We start from the raw sequence: 24,119 nt of genomic DNA on the forward strand, positions 1-24,119 counted from the left end.
CCCAGGAATCGACATGGCTACAACTGCACTGCATACAACAGGTAAATTATGTAGCAGATAAGACTACTTCTGTATTCAACCCATAGCTACAAGGAGGACAGGAGCAAGTAACTATGCCTTACACCATATCCACTAACAGAGTACAGAGCATAAGTACAATAATTGGACACTGAATCAGGATTATGATTTCTCATTTTAATTTTCCTTTGTGTTATATTTCTTGAAACTTTAAGTTCCTTGGAATAGGGACAGTGTCTGCCTATATATTTGTGCAGGCTCTACTAAATCCTCCTGTTTGAGGGCTGTAGGAGCTACTGCAATACAAATAATTTATTATTATTATATTATCACTTTATCTGTCATAAATACAAAGTATACTTTCAACAACATAGAGAAAAAACTATTTGAACCAGAGTCAGTACCAGGCACTGAACTGTTTTTGTATACAGCTTCAAACAATAGAACAGTATCTCTTCCTCTTGTTTCACTAAACTTCTAAGGGTTTGTTCAGCCTTCCTCTACACCCTCTTAATCCCAGTATGAACTTTCTGTCTGCAGAACTAAATATCAGTGCGAGTGTGCGACAGGCCAATTTTAAAAATAGCAATAGGTAGAACTGAAAAAGGGGACATGTTGGGGATAGAGTATGTCAGGCATCATCTAATCCACACGCTGGACCTGCAAGATGGCTGTACAGTAGCTCTGAAACCCCAAGATGAAACTGGCTTTGTATATCGGAGCAGTGTACATCACCTCCTGCATGCATAAACCTCCCACAGCTAGATGTGCACTTGCCTGTCTTGCTGCTTGCAGCTCCAGGATGTGGCCTATGCTTGGGGCTTGCTACCATGCCGTACTTTTTTATTTTTTCTATACATAGAAATTAGCCCTGAGTTTTTTCAAATGTAGGGGCTCAGGCTCTGTGTTGTATTTGTTACTCAAGACTTCCTAAAATATAAGTTTAAGTCTATTGATTATTCAGATTCTTGCACTGCTCTATACAATTATTAACGAGCCATTCTTGAAAATGAAAGTTTGTCTCACTTCTTTTTCTAAACGTGCTTTTATTGAAATGAGTATACAAAGTGTATCATATGCATAAGGCAAAGTCCTCTGCACCACATAAGCTTCTCACAGGGAATGACTGGAGGGTCTGCTGACAGGGTAGTCACACAGGGGTGCCTATGCACTCCTAACCCCCATGAAAAGGTCTCTGCATCGATCTTGCATAAGCCACATTGAGCATGGATTTTGTGTGAATGGATAATTGGTATAGATGGGCCACTGGTGCTATGCCAACCCTTAGGTTGGGATAGGAGCTATGTCAGTAAGAGAGAGAGAGAGAGCAGCTCCACACCCCCAATTGCTCTGTACGCCACCTGCCTGCAGCCTGAATACTCAGGTTTTCTGCAGGTAATGAAAGGATTAGTTTAGGTTATGCCATTTTATCTGGTCAAGGATTATGTTTTTAAAAAAATATTTTTATTATTTCTCATTCTATGTAAGAGTTCTCCCCTGGAGGCACATTGAAACTTCTGAAATCCATTTAAGTACCATCATGTACTCTGATTTCCATTGCTTTTCTACATCGTGTGACAACACCTCTCTTTTGTCACGTCAGGTCTCAGCATTTCTCCAAGTGGTGTTCAGGAGGCCTGGGGTAAAACAGGCTGACACTGGAGGTTTAATACTTCATATCCATTTATTTACAATATTTACAGGGTTGGCCCCAAAGCATCTTTAAAGAAAAACAAAAAAATTAAATTTCCTAACACCAGCTGGATGGAGTACTGCCCCTTTTTATGTCACTACCAATTGCCAGCCACCCTCTCTAACCCTCTCTGGGTCCAGCTATGTTGAGAACCAAGACCTCCTCCCCAAACAAAAATAAAAGAAAGATTTCCACTTATAGGAAAAAACAGCTTTTCACCTACGAGAAATCTTTCCCCCGCACTGCACGCAACCCTTCTGCAGCTTGTTTCTCATCCATCCTCTCTTATCCCTCTGGAAGAAATTTTTAAAGGTCATTGGCTGCCCTTCATTAAACACAGGTGTCGACAATTAACTTGAGGGTAACCTCTTTCAGTTCATAGGAAAAAGTGCTTTAATCATTTTAAGACTAATACACCTACAACTAATACAACCACCCTTCCAGAACTGCCAGGTCTGACTTGTCACAATATATAAAAATGGCACCAGATCGTTTTCACTCTTAATGCTTCGCATATGTATTAATTTCTTTTGTCTTATTTTTCAATTTATCTGGTGACCTTATTTCTTCATTTTTTTCTGAGCTTGCACCATACAGATGTTTGCCATACAGATGTCATGAAAATGACAGTTTCAAATTCATTAGAAACACTTCCACAGAAACTATATTTTTGAAGCTTGTTTTAGTCCATTTATCTCTTTCTGTTCATGATTCTTCAGTAACATTTTTTTTACTGTTTTTAGCTTAGGCCTCAGTGCTTTCTTTCTCCCTAAGACTTATTTTAATTGGATTACTTACTAATTTAACTGCATCAGCCAAAATTATATTATTCATTACTTTGGTCCTGTGCTTCTTAGGTATAAATGCTGACCTCAGATCTCCCAAATGCAGCACTGTATTTCCCCCTGCAATTAAACATTTAAATACAGTATTACCTGCTTTATTCACATGTTCTCCCACCACACTTGACACACCTCTGTTTCCCTTTACATACCTGAGTGGTGTGTACGCACTTCTGAGAATTTATAACGTCTGTTGATGAAAGAATGTTTGTTTTAGAAGCCAGGAACTCCATAATCGCTTTGCTTGAAGGTTTTTCGGCACTAACTGTAACATGACCATACTAGTTTCAACACCCAATCCATTTTTCCTTCTTATTTTCTTAACCTCCTTAAAGTATCTTTTTTTTTTTTTTATTTGAGGAACGAATCTTGCAACTCCTAGTAATAATCATCTCTACATGAATAGTAGTAATAGGCAGAAAAACGTTGACTGAGACTGAATATTGGTATTAAGGATATCTTCCATGGCTTGCAGTGTTGTAGTCACGTTGGTACCTGGATATTAGGGAGACAAGGTGGGTGAGGTAATATTTTATTGGACCAACTTCAGTTGGTAAAAGAGATAAGTTTTCAAGCTTACAAAGTTGGTCCAATAAAAGATATTACCTCACCCACCTTGTCTCTCTAGTATTAAGAATAGTCAAAGCAGATTGTATAAAATAAGAACAAACTTACCCAGAATTTGGAACCTTCACCCCGAACTTTGAACCAGCCTTGCTGAAGATACAAAGAAATTAGCCATTGTGTCTGGGACCAGAAGCAGAATAGCCAAAATACTGGAAGAAAGGCTTAACTATTTCCATGACCAAATGGAACCAGAAAGTACTGAAAATCCCATCAGAGAGCCTGTTTTTATGAGATTTTCAGCACAATTTTGCAGACTCTGCAGAGGTTCAGAGAGTATGGATGATGTCTGGATACGTACTCAAACCATCCCTTTTATGTATCTCCATTCATTGTGCACTATCACTCATGAGAATGGAGCAAACATGTTGACCAATGATGAAATGGGAGAATGTACAATGTTTAGGGTTTATATGGGTGGACACATAAGACACAATCAAAAATACATCTGGTTGGTCAAATATCAAGAACTGTATATATTGATAAATATATACTTGATATTTGTATAGTATAAATATCTGAGTGTCTCATGTACAATAGAACAAATAGATAGCATATTGATACAAATAAACTTTTTCCATCATTGTTAATATGTTGGGTGACAGAGAAGGTAGTGATAAAGTATTTTTAACTCTAATTTCTTAGGGAAGTAAATCACTTTGAGTCCCATTGATTTATCCTACTTCAAAAGAAAAAAAAAACTGTTTTAAAAAAAAGTCTGATTTGAGGAGGTTTGGAAATTTTTGCATAGGCAATTATTTTTGCTTTTAATCATCAAAAGATGATAGAGAGAATAATCAAATCAGGCCATATATTTCACCAGGAAAAGCCTAGTTATTGAACACTGAAAAATGTTGCAGTACACTTGTGCATAACATATTTTTCCACTTGTGAGTAACCATTTTTCCAATACTGGTCTTGCAACAGGAAGGGAGTGCCTTTTAAACCAAGATTTATCTGCATTGGAGCAGGCTAGCAGCTGCTGGTTAAACTTCATTTTCAGATTCATAGTAATCTCTTATTAGAAAGCAGAATCCCTCAAAAATCTTGTTGCCAAGGGAGACTCGGCTTTTGGACATGGGAATGCTTTAGTAATACCAAAGACTCTAGTGTGAAAAAACACAAAGGGACTCCAGTTTAAGAGACTGATTGATTAAAAGCCAGAGAAGCGGCTTGTAGTCTTTGGTACCTAAATGGGGGCACTGATTTTTATGTTGAATGATACCAAACAGTAACTTCTTGTTGTTCTCGGGCCTGAACGTTTACGTTTGGCATAACTCTGGCAAATTGCATCAGACAGTCTGAAACAAAAAAAGTTCTGTATTTTATATGTACATTGCATGTGCAGAACAATTTCAACCCTATAAAATTAGATTGTCTGCAATGTGTTCATCATGTGTCACAAAGCTTGCAAGCTATCTGGCCTTTGATCTGGTGGGCTCTCGCTTCATTGCAAGCCTGAACAGGCACATTAGATTATGCAATGTCAAAAATCACTCCACTGAACTGGCAGGAGTATGTCAGGTTGGGTCACAGAAACCCCTTTGGGACTGCCACTTGATGTGCTGGAACTACCTCTGAGCCCGTTTTCCCTGTCAACTTGGGACTTCAGTACCTTGCCTGGTTTGAGCCAGATGCGCTTGCCTGCTGCCAACACAGATCCAAGTCTGAACCACATCCGCCACAAGCGGCAGGCTTAACTGAAAACAGCTTAAGAAGCTAAATGCAGGTAAATCTCATCCTCAGAGACGTTCCAATAAGCTTCTTTGACAGACTAGCCTCCTTCTAGTCTGGATCCAGCAATCACTCACACCCCTGTAGTTACTGTCCTTTATTCCAGTTTCTTTCATCTGTTTGGGGTGGAGAGGCTAACTCTTGAGCTAGTTGAAGACAAAATGGAGGGGTTTTCCCAGGGGCATATATAGTTTCTCTCTTGTGGGTGGAAACCCCTCTCTTCCCATGTGCAGAATCCAGCTACAAAATGGAGTTTTGGAGTCACATGGACAAGTCACATGTCTATGCATGACTCAGTTTTCTACAGGACGTTCCCAGGAAAGTTCAGATGTGGATTGGCATCTATCAAGGTCCATTGTTAGCTTAAGTGTTTCTTGATCGGGCACTTACTGAGAATAGTCTTTTCTCAAGAAGCTGACCGAATGCTTCACTGAGGCTACTTAAAATCAAACGAGTACATAGCCAATATTCATAATTTCGAATACAAAAATGATACATGCATACAAATAGGATGAATATGTTCAGTAGATCATAATCTTTGCAGAGATGTGTTATATGGCATATCTAGCATAAAACATATTCCAGTTTTGTCATTGTGACGGGTTAGATCACAGAATCCCCCTTGGGAGCTGCCACCTGATGTTTCAAGACTACCTCTACCCCTGCCTTCCCTGCCAGCTCGGGGCCCCAGCACCCTGTCTTGCAGAGCCAGACACGCCCGTCTGCTCCAACAAAGACCCAGGGTCTGAATTACTTGCCCCAAAGCTGCAGGTTTACCTGAAAGCAGCTAACAGAAGTGTTCCTGTCTTTAACACTCAGATGCCCAACTCCCAATGGGGTCTAAGCCCAAATACATCTGTTTTACCCTGTATAAAGCTTATGCAGGGTAAACTCATAAATTATTTGTCCTCTATAACATTGATAGAGAGATATGCATGGCTGTTTGCTCCCACAGGTATTAATACATACTCTGAGTCAATTAATAAGTAAAAAGTGATTTTATTAAATACAGAAAGTAGGATTTAAGTGGTTCCAAGCAGTAACAGACAGAATAAAGCAAGTCACCAAGCAAAATAAAATAAAACGCGCAAATCTGTGTCTAATCAAACTGAATACAGATAAGATCCTCACCAGTTCTAGAATGCTCCCTTTTACCGGCTAATCTCCCTTTAGCCTGGGTCCAGCAATCACTCACACCCGTTTCACACTTTCTTTTGTTCCAGTTTCTTTCAAGTATTCTGGGGGGTAGAGAGGGCTCTCTCTTTAGCCAGCTCAAGATAAAATGAAGGGGTTTCCCAGGAGGTTAAATAGACTTTCTCTTGTGGGTGGAGACCTCCTCCTTACTCCTATGCAAAGTCCAGCTTCAAGATGGAGTTTAGGAGTCACCTGGGCAAGTCACATGTCCATGTATGACTCACAGTTTTTACAGGTAGCATCCATTGTTTACATGCTACCTTGAACGTTGAACGTCCTCAAGTAGACTTCTTATGTGGATTGGAGCATTCCAGGATCCATTGTCCTTTAAGTGTTTCTTGATTAGGTACTTAATTTCAACATTTCTTTCTCCAGGAACTGACCAAATGCTCTACTAAGGTTATTTAGAAATCAAGCCAGTACACAGACAACATTCATAACATTCATAACTTTGAATACAAAAATGATACATGCATACAAATAGGATTAATGCATTCAGTAGATCATAACCTTTACGGAGATATGTTACATGGCATATGTAGCATAAAACACATTCTAAACATATTTCCATAAAGCCTTATGGGAGGTACCATCACAGTCATATTTACACTCATAGGCATATTTCTATAAAGCATTATGGGGTGCAATATCACAAGGAGATTCAAACTTTTCCAAGAAAAAACCCTTAAATGTACACCTTGCACATTTCAAGCACTGTCTCTTCATGACGTAGGTGTTTGTATGCCTCAAATTTGTGAGCAAAAATGGCAGCATCTATAGCCACATCAGAGTTGGTTGTGTGGCCAAACTCCACACTTCTCAGTGGAGTGTGATCCTCCCCTGAAGTTTTTTCTGTATTCCTTTCTAATAAGAAATATGTAAAGGGTGCAGCTCCTTCTATGTAGCCCTATATTATGATATCCCATTCCATTGTGGCCAGCTGCAGAACATGAATATCTATATTCACCCGCTCCTATCACCTTGGTTTCTTTTGTAACTAATGATCACCCAAACTCTATACTGGTGCACTCACAATGTCATCATGCAGTAGGCAATTACATACTCTATACAGGCCTTCAGGTTTACATGGATGACAACTTCTTATTAAGAAAATGACCAGTATCATAACTTAAACTTTTTCTTAAAATCCAGCATAGTGAAGGGACACAAGTGTGGGTCCCCATATCCTCTGGGATTCAGCTCCCTAATCCCCAAATCCTCTAACTGCCCCCATTCCATGATGGAAGAATTGGTCTGCCTTGTGGGGTCATCTTCTATCTATGCTTGATATTAAGGCCCCATTACCACAATTAATTTCTACTCCATCTCTTCCCCCCCGCTCCTCACTCTCTGTTCTGTGTATGGTTTTGGGGATATGGTAGTGACTAACCAATGCAGTAGTGTAGCTGAGGGTAAACAGAATTTACCCATTTCTTACTGGGGGAATTTGGAGTTTAGTTTAGGAGTTTACCCACTTCTTTTTTTACTGCTACACCTCTGAACCAATGCACCAAAGATGCAAGGAAATCCTGTTATAGGAATGTCTGCAATTAGTCTGACTATTCTCTCCATCATGGTAGGTAATAAAATATTCCTGTAACCATAAATATATATCAGCCAGAACTATGGTCATGCCTGCAGTGGACAGGTGTATACCACTCTTTGTGTAAATACCAGTGTAGCTAGCCTATAGGTAGGTAATAAAATAAAAATGAATGAGACAGTACTGGGTTTTGGATCTGAAACATAAGAAGTTAAATATTCCTTTATTGCTTCATTATTTTCACAGAGTAGTAATGGTGTTCCTGATTACTTCAGATTAATTTTGTGTGGCGTGTGAGAGCTGCACTGAGATCTAAGATTCTGTGGTCGCACTGTGTGTGTATCACAGCTGCCATGCCAATATGCCTCATGCTTGAGAGAGAAATGACAGGACAGCAGTGTAAGATAACTGAATGAAACATGTATTTTCTAGAACCCAAACATTTTATCAGTTTACTCCTCAGGGTTGCATTTTTTACTCTGTTACTGCAATCTGTTATCTTAACAGGCTGAGGACATACCTGAGGGGGAAACAAGTCTCTGTGAATGCTCATTGTGATGTATGTTTCTTTTGGATTGAGATGACTTTTAAATTCTGGAACTCTTTCTAGGTAGTAAGTTCAAACTGGTTAGTTGGAAATAAAAGCAGGAATTTAGGAGTGGACTGGGTGACAGTTGTAATTGTTGTCCACCTGTACTCATTTTGAAATCTTTGCTGTTACTATTTTGTTTTTGTTTGTTTCTTCTTACCCTATTAAAGTCATTTAGTTTATGGTTGCATGGCTGCTTATTGGGTATATGGAGGCATAACAGTTATCATTAGGATTTTGTATTTTAATTATGATGATTTTGGGGGGATTGCATGAATTTAGAATCATTTAATTTAATTATGATAACCTTTGAGGAAATGGGAAAACAGCATGAATTTAGAAATGCAAAAAACAGAGCAGCATTTAGCTGCAACTGCATATTTATTCCAGTGAAAATCCTACAGTTTCAAGCTACAGTACAGTAATTCTAGTCTTAATGAGGTATAATAGTGAAATTTAAATAAGAGTCTGTTATTACATTAAGCAGCATGGTCAATCGGCAAACAAATGTCCCTTTTTTTAACCATAAACAGGAAATGTCAATACTCTGAATAATATTTTCCATTCAGATGGCAAGGACATTGTTCCCCACATTGATGACAGAATTTGTGTTCAGTAACCTTGCTAGATGGTTTAAATTACCTTCAGAAGCAGTTAAACCCAGACTCCAACAACACAGTTTATAAAATAAATAAACAAAACAACACTGTTATTTCAATTCAAGATTATATTCTTAATTTGAAACTGTCACAGAATACACTCCACATGCACTAAGAAGGAATCATCCAAGTTTAAATGTCTGGAGTTGGGTGGAGCTTCTGCAGTTGGTATGTAAAGTTTCCCATCCTCCAAGGGAAATTTACCTAATCTGATCATTTGGTTCTTTCTCCTGCAGCCTGGGCCTTTTCCCATTTAAGCGATCTTTGAATTAATTTGTTGTAAGAAGCAATTTACTTCAGTAACAACAAAATGTAATTGATATTTTCCCCACATCCAAGGTCTGGCTAATGTAAGAAAATATTTTAGAGGGAACCTTGTTTTAATCTGAAAAAATATCAAGACACATAGTGGTGCTCAGTGTCATATATAAATAGTTCTGAGTGGAACTACAACAGTGACTTTGTTACGCTTAGCACAGTAGACTCCAAAAATCACACGCTTTTTAAAGATGCATATATATTTGGTACAGCATAAATTCTGGAACTCTTTCTGGAGGGCAGAGTTCAAAACTGATTAGTGAGAACTAAGGACTGAATTTAATGTGGACTGCATGACAGTCACCAAAACATATGCACACGTTTAACCTTACACACAGTGATTAATCCTTTGAACTACTCACAGTGTGTAAAATTAAGCACATGTTGTAAGACTATGCAGAATTCAGACCTATGTAAAAATTCAGTATTTGAAGCATATTTTTCAGCATACCACATGGGAGATGGACAGATGCCTTGGCTATTCTGTGAGTTTAATTTCACAGCTTCTGACAAATGCTCTCCACAGGGTGGAGGTGTTTGCAGGGCTACAATGGGGACAAGAGTGTGGTCCCCAAACTCCTTGGATTCCTATGAAAATAGATTTCAGTGGTGAAATCCTGGCCCCATTGAAATCAATGGCAAAACTCCCATTGACTTCAGTAGAGTCAGGATTCCATCCCAGCTCTGCAGGTCCAGCTACATAGGGCTTCTGCTCATTTGACCTGCCCTGGCTTGCATGGTGCTTTACATATGTATATAAGAAGTGGAGCTGATCAGAAAATGAGGACGGGATGTTGTGCAGAAAAAATTACACCAAAATGACAAAATACATTTCATCACATTTTCAGCAGAAAATATCAACTTTTTGTCGAACCCTCCCCCCCCAAAACATTTCAGTTTACAGCGAATATTTTCAGTTTTTAATTTTCTGAAGAAAAATCTAGAACTTTTAAGTGAAGCAGATACTTCCCATCAAAATTATTGCTTAGTTAAAGCCCAATTTTTGGTTGAAAAAAGTTTCAACAAAAATATCTTCAATCAACTCTAATGAGAAAACATGGACCTTACCTTGAGGAGTTTATCATCTAAATTGGACAGGCAGATCAACAGATAATGAAAAAAATATTGTTGATATATGGGAAGGTAAAAGTAAACAAGAAGGTAATACTACATGTCAAAAGCAAGAGAAGAGCAAAACATCTGTATGTCTGTCATTGAAACTGTCTGGTGAAAATTAGCCAGAGCTCATTTTCAAAAAGCATTCATAGGTTTGGTGAACCTGATTAGATAAAATAACTATCCTAAACCATCCTGAACACCAACAGTCAATACACAAAATCTCATGTCACCTTTTCTAATCCATTTTTTCAGACCGTAGACTAGTATTCTGGACCGCTGAGCTGAGCACTATGGGCAGCTGATGGTACCACATTCAAATGACTGTACCTATCCACTGCATAGCTTTTGTGTAAGGCCATAGCCTTGCTAAGTGGCATTTACCATGGAGAGTATATCCTCCTATAGTGATTTGCTAGCAGTGGAGCACTCACAGGAGGTTCTGGGTACTATATGGTTTAATGAGATGTGGGTGACTTATACAGCCATGTACTCCATGGAGTAATGGGTCTCTTGTCAGTCTTGATGCTGTGGAAGGACAGTTACTCCAGGGAATGACCTGGATTCATTTTTCTGCATTGAAGCACTGCTGTACACACTTGCACTATGGTGCCTGGTTCATAAGACACGGACACACCTACTCTGGGCAAGTGTGGCAGGGTGCTGGTTGAGAAGCCCTTCATCAGCTCCTGCCACTCCAGCCCCAATCAAGGGGAATAGATTGGGGCTGGGTGAATAGCCCTGTGCCTGCTTGGTAACTGGCCGCACCTGCCAGTTTTATTAGCCCAGAGCTATAAAGGCTGGGAGGAAGCCAGAGAAAAAGAGGAAGGTATGGAGAAAGGTCAGGTATAGAAGGAGGTGGGAGCCGCAAGCTGCGTAGTCTGTTGCTGGTCAAGCCTGTTGTAGGCAAAGTAGCTGTGAAGCCTCTATATAGTTGTGAACTGGTGGTGGGAAACTTTTAGAGAATAAAGAGCATGGGTGTTGCACCAGACTGCAGTGTCCCTGACTCATTGAGGAGGGAGGTGCTGGGGTTGGATACTCAGGGGTGCAGTGTGCACCCTGTTACAGCAAGAAAAGCCCCTTTTTTGCAGCCTGCATTATGAAGATCACTTGCTTCAGTGCAGGGAGTATGGAAGTGCTTTTGTATCTGGCTAATGAATGTGGCGTCCCATGTGAGCCTGGGGCTTTAGCAACACTACTACTACATTTTAGGAATTTCTCATCTGTAAACAGGTACAGAATTGGGCCACAAGTGACTACAGAAATATGCAATAATCACAACTGCATTTTATTTGAAGAATTTAAAACATAAAAATTAAATGGAAACCAGCTTTTGAATCTGAACAAATGAATAGACTAGTTTCAGTTTTTATTGATGTTTTCATTTTAGTGGAAAAACAACACTGGAACAAAAACTGATTGGCATTTCTTTACACAACAAAGAAATCCAAAAATTGTTTTGCTAAATTTGGTTGACCAGATTTGCTAGTGAGATATTTCTGAGGTGGAGGATGGGATACAGTTTGCTGGCTTGGATCATTTGGAGAAACAGCCATTAATAACAAGCTACAGCTGTAACTTCAAGGAAGCAAAGCAAACAAAAAGAGACAGAAAATAGTTATAAACAAGAGTAAGCTTTCTGATGAGATTTCTTCCTAGCAGGAGTCCTGACATCTTGGCACATTAGATTAGATTAATTTGAAATTTCATCCTGTTTAATGTTAATCCCATCAGTACCTTGAAGCTGGTTTTCAACAGAGTTGAATGCAAAACCCCTGTTAATAATGCTATATTTAAAAAAAAAAATCAGTATATATAAAGAAAAACAGTATGGTTGTGTTTGTGTAATAGGTGAATGAATAATATGCAAAAGAGGACAAGAATTTATCTGAATAATTATTGGGCACTGATGAGTGGAAAATCAAAGGCCAGATTCTGGTCTCAGTTATTCCTTTGTAAACATGGAGTAACTCAACTGACTTTAATTAAGTTACTGTGGATTTACACAGGTCTGATTGAGGTCAGAATCTGGCCCAAAATTCTAGTTTGATATTACACTGACAGGTCTTTGGAGTTAGACTTGTGGCCATTGTTAAGAGGATACATTATGATGAAAGATGGTATAAAGGGGTGTAATGGCTCCCAAATTATGAAGTTTGCTACTAGAGGAGGTTTCTAAGGTGTTTGAAGTGAATTATTAAATCCTGTAACAAAGATGGACTTTCACAAAGTTCAGATGTGTGGCTATGTGAACAATTTTAAAAAACTTAATTTACCCAATCAAGACAGGTCATGCAGGTCAAACGTCATAATCCGACTATTTAGAGTCAAAAAAGGCATATTCTTGCTTTGCCCTGGGCAAAATTGTAATCTTCAAGCCTTGATCATCCCACAAAGAAGCTCCCAAGGAAGAGAAAAGCCCTTCTCTCTCCTCCCTTTCTCAACACTCCCCACCCCCGTATAAACAAAATTTGCTACATATCCCTCCAATGAAAGGAATTCCTTCCATTTCAGGTAGTGGGGTATAAAACATGTACATGGGTATTTGTGTGGTCATTCAGAAAAATCTTGTGCCCAAACTTTCATGCTATAGAGGGAGTACTGTAGAAAGGAAGTGAGCAAGAACTAGTGGCAGCAATAAGGAAGTGGCAGTTGATTATTTTTATATATATATATATATATATGTAAAATTCTTGTGAAAACTAGGCACAATTAGGGACTTTTTAAATACTTTTTACACTCCTAAGGGTTTTAGGCATTTTGATTTGGGGTAGATGTGGGGCTCTCATTCCCTAGTCCATTGGTGGTAGGGTATGTGAAGCAGAAAATTCCTCTGCCTTGGGGGAGAGAACTGACTGACATGCTCTGATAGTACAATATCTCCTGTGGGCTTATTCATGACACAGTTTACAGATCAACTCTGACAGCTGATTCTCACTTGCATTTCAGCAACTGCTTAAATACCACACATAAACAACTAAAGAATTAGGCAAAGTGGGGATGGTAACATTGTAGGTAACTATAAATGAATTCCCCCTCCATCTTGTCTTTCTCTTTCAATAATAGTGACTAATGGATGACCAAATCTTGCTGTAAGAATCGGCAAGGAAAGGTGAAGGAACCAAATAGCCAAGTCAAGAGTTGTGCCTAAATTGTTACAAATAAATGCCCGGAGTCTCATTTATGCGACAGTCCCTTCATGTGGCTCTGGCAGTACATTTGTACCAGGAAGTGGGGCATAAATGCAATTTGAAGGCTCATTTACACTGTGAGAGCAGAGTAAAGGGACTTTTGTGTAAATGAAAATCAGATCTAAAATGAATTAGTGACATAGGTCTGCAAAGATTGTTTAGTCAACACAGAATATGTCTGACTTTTCATAAGTTTTTCCCAGGACTTTACTCTCCTACCCGACTTTACTATGACAAATTAAAACCTTTTTTTCCTAAATTATTCCGAAGTTTGGCTTCCTCCTTTATCCTATTCACCATACTGAATTAGTAGCCTTCGACACTCATGAGCATAACACTTTTGCTGGAATAATTGGTTTGTTTCTGTGACTGGTGTTTTGTAAAGGTAGAACTGAACCTAAGTAGCTTAGTTTCAGGTTCTTTGGCTTTTGGATTAAAAGGCATAGAAGCAAATTTTAACTTTGCACTTTAAAAAGTTCAAATAATTGGGAAATCAGAATTTATAAATTAATTGGTCCAAAGATTCAAGTTTGGGTGCCTAAAATTAGGCATTATAGAAAAAACATATAATAAGAAAAGCATATACTTATCATTGCACTGACATTTTTAACAATGTACAATATATTCATAATTCTGTCTGAAGAGTATAAAACCTCTCTCAAAATGCACTGCAGAGACACAACTGAAGGATTTTTAAATTATTTTTAAAAGACTTTAAAAAAAGTTCAAAGAAAGCTGAACCAAAATATTTATTTGAAATAATGTTATTGTTTAGATAACAAGATGTCAATGACAGGATGTAGTTTTCTAACTTTAGTGATGTCCTATTGCTTTGAAGAGAAATAGTTTTTGAAGTAGTGAGTGTAAGCACAGCTGGTGCTGAGATCCTGCAGCAGCAGGCGGACGTATCACGTGTTTGGACAAGTACCCTTATTTCCATGGCATATACAGAGAAAACATTTCCCATAACCTTTTCACTGAATCCATTCATAATTTACATAGAGATTCTGAATGTTGGGGGCATCTACTCCTATGTAACTTCTGAGCCACAGCGGTGTGGGCGGTTTTTGGTTTTTGCACTTCTTGACAGATATGCAGGTGCTCTGCATGGAGCTGAGTCAGGGAAACATCAGGTTGAGGTGGAATTCTCATAATGGAATCAGCATTAGTCCTGGAAAGATAATGGTGGAAATCTCATCACTGTGGGAAAACTGCTTGCATTATGGTAGCTCCTTTTCCAATAAATACATTTTGTATTTGTACAGTGGTTTTGGAAAGTGGCAAAGTGGAGGAAAATGGGGGAAATAATGCTGAAGATGCTTCCATCAGGAAGACTTTAAGACTTGCCATCAATAGTAAACTCTGATACACTACCTGAAGATCTGGTGTAAATCAGTATAGTGCCATTGACTTCAATAGAACTATGCTAATTTACATCAACTGGGGACTTGGCTTTGGTGTGTGCAGACTCTGTGTGGCCTGGTTTGTATGCATTCATTTTGATAGTCTGAAAAAGGACCAGTGACATAAATTTCTGGAGACTGGTAATGTGCTCCCAATATTTTAACAAGAGGTTCTGACAAAAAGTGTTCTCACCAGTTATGAGCCAGCTGTAACAGAGAAGGTGAAATTGCAGGACTGGGGAATGTGTTCACTTGTTTTCCCATTTAAAGAAAAAAAGTATTCTCATAACATTAAAAGGAGACAACACTACTAGGCAAACAAACATATTAAGCGCTACATGCCAGAAGTGATTATATTTTTGCCCCTGAAATATATATGCAGTATATTGACAGCATAGCACAGGGCTTCTCTTGTGTAATTTGAAGAAGGCTTGGATGGAGTGGGGTGAAGACCTTGAAAGGGTAGTGAAGGAGAGGTTCTCTCTCTTTGAATATTTTTGGATAGCCTGACTTTTAGTGGAATCTGGTCTATTCAAAAAGCAAAAAAATTTGCTCTTCAGAAACATTCATGTTTGCCCCAAGGATGTCATCTCTGACAGGGATGATTTAATAGCACCCAGATAGAGGAAGAACTCCATTAGATAGCAGTGAAATCACTCCAGCCTTTTCTTAAGTTCAGTGGCAGAACTTTAACCAGAGGCACTCCTGAGAGCCCTCCAGCACGTCACTCCAGCAAACATACTACAGCATCTATTCTGTGATGGGTGACTTCATGTAAAACATTCTGGGTAACATAGTTTGTAAAATTAATTCTGTTTCCTTACAAATGCCATGGTAACCAGAAAGTGTCTGTTTACACACTGAAAGAGGTTGGGTTTATTTCATGATAATCAACTTTCAGACTCTCACTCTAGAAGTATGCAAATTATGGAAGATTCTGTATCAAAACTGACCAATCATGGGTCTAGTGTCCCATGGATACTGTTGAGCGATCATGTTCTTTATCCTACCAGCAGTGCCTCTTGGAGTTGCACAGCACTGAAGTAGCTCTTCAAACACTATAACCAGGCTATATTTTATGACAAAGCCTTCTCCATTAAAATAAGAACCCTCCATATTTTTGGGTGAAGTCTACATATCTATATTAGTTGTTTTCTGTGACTTAAAATGATTCCATCCAAGATGTCATCTTTTTTTGGTGTGTGTGTTAACAGGTCGAACCATTGATACAGAAGGGCCATGGGAATCTGGTGCACCATATCCTACTTTATCAGTGTAGCAGCAGTTTGAATGACAGTGTGTTGGACTACGGCCATGAATGCTACCACCCCAACATGCCAGATTCTTTTCTCACATGTGAGACAGTCATTTTTGCTTGGGCCATTGGAGGAGAGGTAGGATGAATGGCTACCTGGGATGATTTATCAATAAAGCTTTAAAGGAATGTGCGTCACAGTGAAGGTTTTTCCATACTGCCAATTAGTAAATTGGATTTCATGCTACAGAATTTTGGTCACTAGGACTTTTACCATATTTGAAAACTGTTTGAGATTGTGTTCTGCCATTACACACCTGCACAGTGGTGTAATAGGGAGTGAGAACTTGTGCTTTCCCCTTACATGCAGTGCAGCCTTGGCACTCAAGGATGTGCAGGGGCTTTGCCTTGAATGCCACCTCCAGGAAGCAACTGGTAGAGAGTGGGGATTAGGTGGAGTCATGGCTCTCTCTTGGGAGCAGCTGTTGGGAGAGTGGGGATGGGGAGCAGGCGGAAACATAGCTCTGTCATTGTCATAAAATGATTGTTGTAAACAACACCCCCCCACAACAAAACATGAGCCCTTGGGTTCTTATTTTGATAGTCAAGATATAAATACAGTTTTTCAGGAAGAAGTTACATCTTATCTTAGCTGGTCACTTAGGCCTAAAACTACAAAGGTACTTAGGATCCTCCCTACCTAGAGTACTGGCTTTTGTGGAGCCCATTCTTACTCGCCTATCTCTCCCCATGCATTGGATAGGGAGTATAGGCACCTAATTCAGGCTTTGTGGATTGCAGTGCATTCCAGTGATTTTCTAGGCACCCTAAAAGTTAGGTGTTGCAACACTCAGGGTAGGTCTACACTTACCCGGTAGTTTGGCGGCAAGCAAATCGAACTTCTGGGTTCGACTTATCGCGTCTTGTCTGGACAAGATAAGTCGAACCCGGAAGTGCTCGCTGTCGACTGCGGTACTCCAGCTCAGCGAGAGGAGTATGCGAAGTCGACGGGGGAGCCTGCCTGCCGCGTCTGGACCGAGGTAAGTTCGAACTAAGGTACTTGGAACTTCAGCTATGTTATTCACGTAGCTGAAGTTGCATACCTTAGTTCGAATTGGGGGGTTAGTGTAGACCAGGCCTCAGTGTCAGAAGGCCTAAGTCCCTGTGTGGATCCAGGCCTTAAGCTCTTTTCTTTAAAACATATATAGCCACAATAGCTAAGTGTCTCACCTTACAATGTTAATTTTTATTGACCTTTTCTGTATAAAATGTGATAGGGATATTATGTTCCAAGTTAAAAGTAGTGGAAAATAATGTAGAAAGTGCCGACACTTGTGGAAAAAATGACTTGGGAACATTGGCTTTGCCATATCAGACTGCCCCATCTAATCTGGAATCCTGTCTCCAGCAATGGCCACCACCTGGTGCTTCAGAAGAAGATGGAAAAAAACAAACAGCCCATAGTTAGTGATGAAAACTAGGTAAGGACAGGAGGGTTCTCTCCAAATAAAGACAGAGATTGATTTCACACTGGCACAGATCCTTGTGTGCATTGCTGTTACTTTGCACCACATGGCAGGTGTAATTTGGCAGTAATTCTGGTATAGCCAGACCAGGGAGTATCACCCCCACGGAGAGGGTGATCCTGCACTAGTGTAGAGCCAAGAGAGGGGCTTATATGCCACACATCTTTCCTGCTGCAAGCATACTGGTCATGTTTAGTCTTGAGAAAAAAAGAGGGAAGGACACCTGTACCATTTTTCAGATATGTTAAGGGCTGTTCTAAAGAGGATAGTGATCAGTTGTTCTCCATGTCCACTGAAGGTAGGACAAGAAGTAATTGGCTTAATCTGTAGCAAGGGAGATTTAGGTTAGATATTAGGAAAAACTTTCTTCCTATAAGGTTAGTTAAGTACTGGCATAGGCTTCCAAAGGAGGTTATGGAATCCCCGTCATTGGAGGTTTTTGGACAAACACCTGTCAGGAATAGTCTAGGTTTACCTGGTTCTGCCTCAGAGCAGGGGGCTGGACTTGGTGACCTATAATATCTGTGGAAATTGGCTGTGACTTTTCAGCTTGGAAAAGAGATGACTAAGGGGGGATATGATAGAGGTCTATAAAATCTTGACTGGTGTGGAGAAAGTGAATAAGGAAATGTAATTTACTCCTTTACCTAACCCAAAAACTAGGGTTCACCCAATGAAATTAATAGGCAGCAGGTTTAAATCAAACATAAGGAAGTACTTCTTCACACAATGCACAACCTGTGGAACTGCTTGCCAGGAAATGTTGTGAAGGACAAAACTATAACAGGGTTCAGAAAAAGAACTAGATAAGTTCATAGAGGATACGTTCATCAATGGCTATTAGCCAGGATGTGTAGAGATGCAATATCATACTCTGAGTGTCCCTAGCCTCTGTTGGCCAGAAGCTGGGAGTGAACGACGGGGGATGGATTACTTGAGGATTGCCTGTTCAGTTCATTCCCTCTGGGGCACCTGGAATTGACTACTATCGGAAGACAGGATACTGGGCTAGATGGACCATTAGTCTGACCCAGTATGGCCGTTCATTTGTTCTTATGGCTATGGAAAAGAGGACACAATCCTGATGGCATGCCAATCCTAGGCTATGTTTTCAGCCCCTTGCAAATGTTAAAGTTAGGGCAGTCCTAATGGTACTGTCACACTGTGCAGCTGGAACTTCCAAGCACAGTCAAGCACCAGAATCAGGGCAGTCCAATGGACAACTTTAGGCTACTTTTGCACATCACTCCTGAGGTGCTTTGTGCATTTTGGCCATAACGCTACACTCTAGCCTCATATTTGTAACTTTCCTCTACCTTGGTTCAAGTGATGTAAGAAGCTCATATAAATAAAATCTGGTTTAACAAAGTTTATCACAGTCTTTGCAAGGATAATCCTGTTGTTAATGCACTAGAGTAGGAAAGGGAAGATCTGGGTTCTATTCTGGCTTTGCCACTGAACCTCTTAGTGCCTCAATTTCCTCATATGCAACATAAGGATGATAATATTTATTGCTTCCCGTAGAAGTGTTGTGAGATTTAATTCATTAATGTAAGCCACTAGAATGCTGGGAGCCTAGAATACAAAGTGCAAAAATACTATTTGTATCTGGGAAACAGTGTAACTTGGTTTCCGAAAGGTCTGAAGTTTGGTAAATGACCTCTTCTAGTAGATCTAGGATCACTTTTGAGGCTCAAATAATTTTACTGAGAATGCAACAGTTTGTCTAAGAACAGTCTAAACTCATATAACCAGCATATTATCTGGAAATTGTTGCTTTTAAAAATTAGGAACATTTTTACTTTAGATTCAAATGTTCATAAAAAAAAAGTATTTTCCAACTAACCCACTTGATGATGCAATACTGACACTTTTTAAATTTAATTTCCTTTTGCAGCTCGGTTACCAAACGTAGGATGAATATTCTGTTAGCGAGCAGCAGAACTGAATATTTTATATAGGTTTAGTGGTTTGGTTTATGCATTCATTATTATTTAATGGGATCTATCATTCCATGATGCCATGTCCAGTAAGTTTTAAATAGAATTGTTGTTTGTCCATAGTTCACATAATTCTTATTTACATTGTTATACCACTGTTTTAAAATCAGTAGGTATATTGATCAAAACAAAACTGACACGTGGTCAGGACAGGAACCCTATTAACCAGATGTGCATGTTTCAAATTACAGGCCTTTACATATCCTCCTCACGTTGGTTTATCCATTGGCACATCAACAGACCCTCAGTATGTGCTTATGGAAGTCCATTATGACAACCCATCATATCTAGAAGGTATGTTCATTCGTCCTAACCATAATATTCAGGATTTCAGAATGTACTGCATGCTGATGTATCTCATCCTTTCACCAGAACAGGTGAACCAAATTAATAGCAAAATAGAAGTCCATTTTCCTCTGATATTGTCCTTATTCATTATCAGATCCAATCCTTCATTCCTTGCACACCAGAAGACTCGATTGAAATTAATGGAAGTTTTGGATGCACAAGAATTCTGGATCAGGCCCATCATGAGCAATGAATAACTGTTTTATTACTAAATACTTCATATTGTGTCTGTTTGTATCCTGTTCCTTACATTGATAAGTTTTAGCCTTGCTGAAAGATGACTAGCATTAATTAGCTTACATCAAGTGACCTTGAAGCATACATAATGTAAAAACAATCAAAAATTCAGTAAAAAGAACGAGGAGTACTTGTGGCACCTTAGAGACTAACAAATTCATTTGAGCATAAGCTTAATACTGCTACCACTCTGAAAAAAAATTCAGTAGAGGAATCAGGGAACAAGATTAAACTAAGAATAAGTAAGCTACCACAATTGAGGGCAGTTTCTGAAAACTGATTACTCAGGATGCTAGACAAATCACAGATTAAAGGATGCATATCTTGAAAGATTTACTCTCCTTTTGTAATATTATTTTTTGTATTTTTATCAAAAAGTTGAAGAAAGTTCCTTAAGTTAAATAGAAGCAAAAGGAATTTTTGCTGTGAAACCAGAGACATCCCAGAATAATCTAAGACATTTCAAAGCTGACTTCTGAAAAGATTAGTAATTCATTTTGGATCTTAAACAAATATATGCTGAGTTACCTGAGAATTTACTGTTATCTGGCAAAATGCTAGCTGGGTAAAATGTACCACAGGCCCTTTTAATTCTCACTTAAGATGAATCTATCATCATTAGTAAACTCATGTCCATATTAAATCCTCTGCTCATAGCTTAAGAGACCCTATCTCTCTCCTATTTTTTGTATTAGTACAATCAAGTCCACCTAAAATACATTTATTTAATTGAGCACTTTCTCCATTCTGCAAACCTCTGTAAGTTTCTCAGATATTGTCAAAATCAGTTTGCACTAAATACAAGAGTCCCCATTAATATCACTGACATTTAATGATTTTCCATGAAATATCAGCTGAAAATCAGAGATTTCAGGCTCCAAGGAGAGCACTTAATGTTAATTATCCTCACAGAACCATTGTTTTGTTTTAATTAACCAAACTGTATAATTTTATGGTTTTATCTAAATGACTTGTAAAAAAAAAAAATGAAGGACATGGGCAGACTGGAATGATAATTTAACTTTGGAAGCCATGGGAAGGATTTTGCCTCCTGCTCTGGCCCCCCTATGTTGCCATAAACAGCCAGCAAGAGACAAGGGAAAATGTGCCCAGTGGAGGCACAGTATGGATAACACCAAAGGTGGCCCTATGCTGCCACCCCCCATCACTACTGCATGCTCTGCTGCAGGAGGCATGCAAGGAGCAAAGGGGTGAGGGCCTATAGTGCACAATGCTATGGGAAGGATGCTGTCAATTATTAGAACAACTCCTGGCTACTGGACCAGACTAGAATCTTGAGGGCACAGAATTGTCATAAAGTCACATCTGTCCTCCCTCTTTCTATACTATATCTTTTGTGCGGTTCCTGCTGGCGTTGCAGAACAGAATCTTAGCCAATGCCTCCACTGAGGGATTGAGGGTAACATTTTCAAAAATGATTTAGGAGCCTAAGAATAATTGACTTACTTACGCTCCTAAGTGCCTAAACCACTTTTAAAAATGGGACTCCTAAGTAGGGTTGCCAACTTTGGTTGGATGAATTCCTGGAGCTTTCATCACGTGACATTATCTTTAATTAAAGATTAATCTTTTGTCCTGGAGTCTCCAGGAATTATCCTGGAGGGTTGGCAAACCTACTAAGTCACTTAGGCAATTGTGAAAATGTTACCCTTAATTTTTGTGTTGAGGAAGGTTTTGTTTGAAAATCTCATTGGAAACTCTCAGATATTGCCAGAAAAAGGTTTGTCATTTTGACATTGACAATAAAGAGGCTTGACTGTACAAAATAACGTATTCTGGAGCAATGAGGTCATAGAGGTTAAAGCTAGAAGGGATCACCAGATCATCTATTCTGATCTCCTGCTACCACAAGCCATCAGCACCACCTAGCACCTCCACACTAAACTAAACAACCAAAATTAGACCAAAGTATTACAGTCCACACGACACTAAGTTATTATTTGCCACAGGCAGAGAATACGAGGGAACAAGGTACATCAATGCCTGAGGCCCCTGCAGTGGCAGGGAAATGATTAACTGAGATCATAATCCCAGATAATCCTGGCAAGTGACTTGCACTTCATGCTGCAAAGGAAGGCAACCTGCCCCTCCCCCCCTCCCCAGGTCACTGCCAATTTGACTTGGGGAGAAAATTCCTGCCCGTCCCCACATATGGCAATTAGTTAGACTCTGAGCATGGGATCAAGAACCAACCAGCTAAGCCCCTGAGAGAGAGAATGCTCAGACCCACCTCAGAGCATTGGGCCACCCTATCCAGTGTCCCATTTCCAGCCATAGCCATCTCTGATGCTTCAGAAGAAGACCAAAAAAACCCACCCAAACTCAGAATACATTGGTGCTCCAAAGAGATGAGATCCTACAAGGAGCTCAGAAAAAAAAGTCAATTTAGAGTCCCAAGTACTACAAGTATTAAAAATCAATATGTTGCTGGCTCCCTTGTCACCTCTGAAGAGGTTGTAAGTCATGCACTGTACTGTAGATCAACAATAGTAACTCGTCGTGTATAGCATAGACATGGAAAAATCAGGACATATCTTACATTCAGTTTGCCAACTCAAACTTGTAAAAACTGGATGATACTCCAAGATGATACTCCAGGTCCCCAAACAATTACACAGTTTAGATCTTGCATACTTTGAATGGGCACTTTAGAAAAACTATTCGTAGATAGGGAAAGATCTGTCTTAACATCGCCAGCTAATAATATTGTATTGATGTAATATATGGTTGCAGGCATCATGTCTGTTCTGTTTCTTAGAAGAACTGTACAAGTCACTGGAAAGTTTCTTGCCTTCTTTGACATTCTTGTTAATTTACTTGCATTTTTAATTTTCTAAGGCAAATATTTTAAAAGGGGGGAGAAATCAAAGAAGGAAGTGACAGAAATGATCATAAAAAATTAACACATAAGGAAGGCATATTCTTTTCTATTATATCCTGTCTAATAAGAATACCTAATACAAAGATAAATAATCAGAGGCACTAAATTGACTTTTGACTGGAATGAATTGTGATGAGGTAAATAAATACATAAACGTGACTATACATTTTGATGTATGAAATGGTCTTGGACAAATATCAGTTTGACTCTTATAAATTGTCAGTCTTTATACATAAGGCTTAGCTTCCTTCAGTGACTTCATATTAATATAGACATGTGTCAGGCTAGAAAAACAACATGTCCTTAGCACTTTCACAGGAAGCTCAACACCCATAGTACATTGACTACCACAAAACAATGGTGTGCACAGAGTATAGCAAAAATCTAGAGATGTCCCTGATTGTAGCACCAAAATATCCTTATCTAGTTGTCCCTCCTCTCTCTGAGATTTATACAGTGAATAATCATGTTCATCATTAAAGGCTCCTGGAGCTGACAGGGAACAAAGAAGTTGCAAAAGAGGCTTGCTTTGTCTCCAGTGACATGCTGCAATCAGGAGAGCCGCCAGCTTTCCTGCCGCCCTAGGTGGCGGAAGGTCCCGCCCCAAAATGACGCCCCCCACAGAGGCAGCAGAAGGTCCCACCGCCGAAATACCACTGCGGTTGCCACCCCCCAAATTGTAGCGCCCTAGGCGACCGCCTAGATCGCCTAATGGGTAGTGCCAGCCCTGGCTGCAATCTAAAAGGTTTCTTTACAGTCAAGCCAACAGAGAGGAAATATACCACAGATGTTACGAAGGGATAAAGAAACTTACAACTGGATGAAAATAGATGTCTATTATCTAAAACCCTCCAAAATGCGTTGAGCTGCTTTTCAAATATTTTATTTTAAAATCACACATTCTGCCTTTTGAGATTTTATTATTCA

General features: G+C 39.3%; 1 protein-coding gene across 2 annotated transcripts in view; it reads left to right on the forward strand.

Moving 5' to 3' along the window:
* Positions 1 to 24,119, forward strand: part of MOXD1 (monooxygenase DBH like 1) — a 92,111-nt gene that overhangs the window by 31,523 nt on the left and 36,469 nt on the right. Inside the window, exons 5-6 of one of the 2 annotated variants that reach the window (XM_054024124.1) lie at positions 16,139 to 16,318; positions 19,897 to 19,999. In XM_054024124.1, the coding sequence (XP_053880099.1) occupies positions 16,139 to 16,318; positions 19,897 to 19,999 (283 nt within the window). The remainder of the gene's footprint in view (positions 1 to 16,138; positions 16,319 to 19,896; positions 20,000 to 24,119) is intronic. The other variant, XM_054024125.1, reaches the window with a different exon arrangement.

Source organism: Malaclemys terrapin, chromosome 3, assembly GCF_027887155.1.
Source record: "Malaclemys terrapin pileata isolate rMalTer1 chromosome 3, rMalTer1.hap1, whole genome shotgun sequence".
In the NCBI taxonomy this organism is placed as follows: Eukaryota; Metazoa; Chordata; order Testudines; family Emydidae; genus Malaclemys; species Malaclemys terrapin.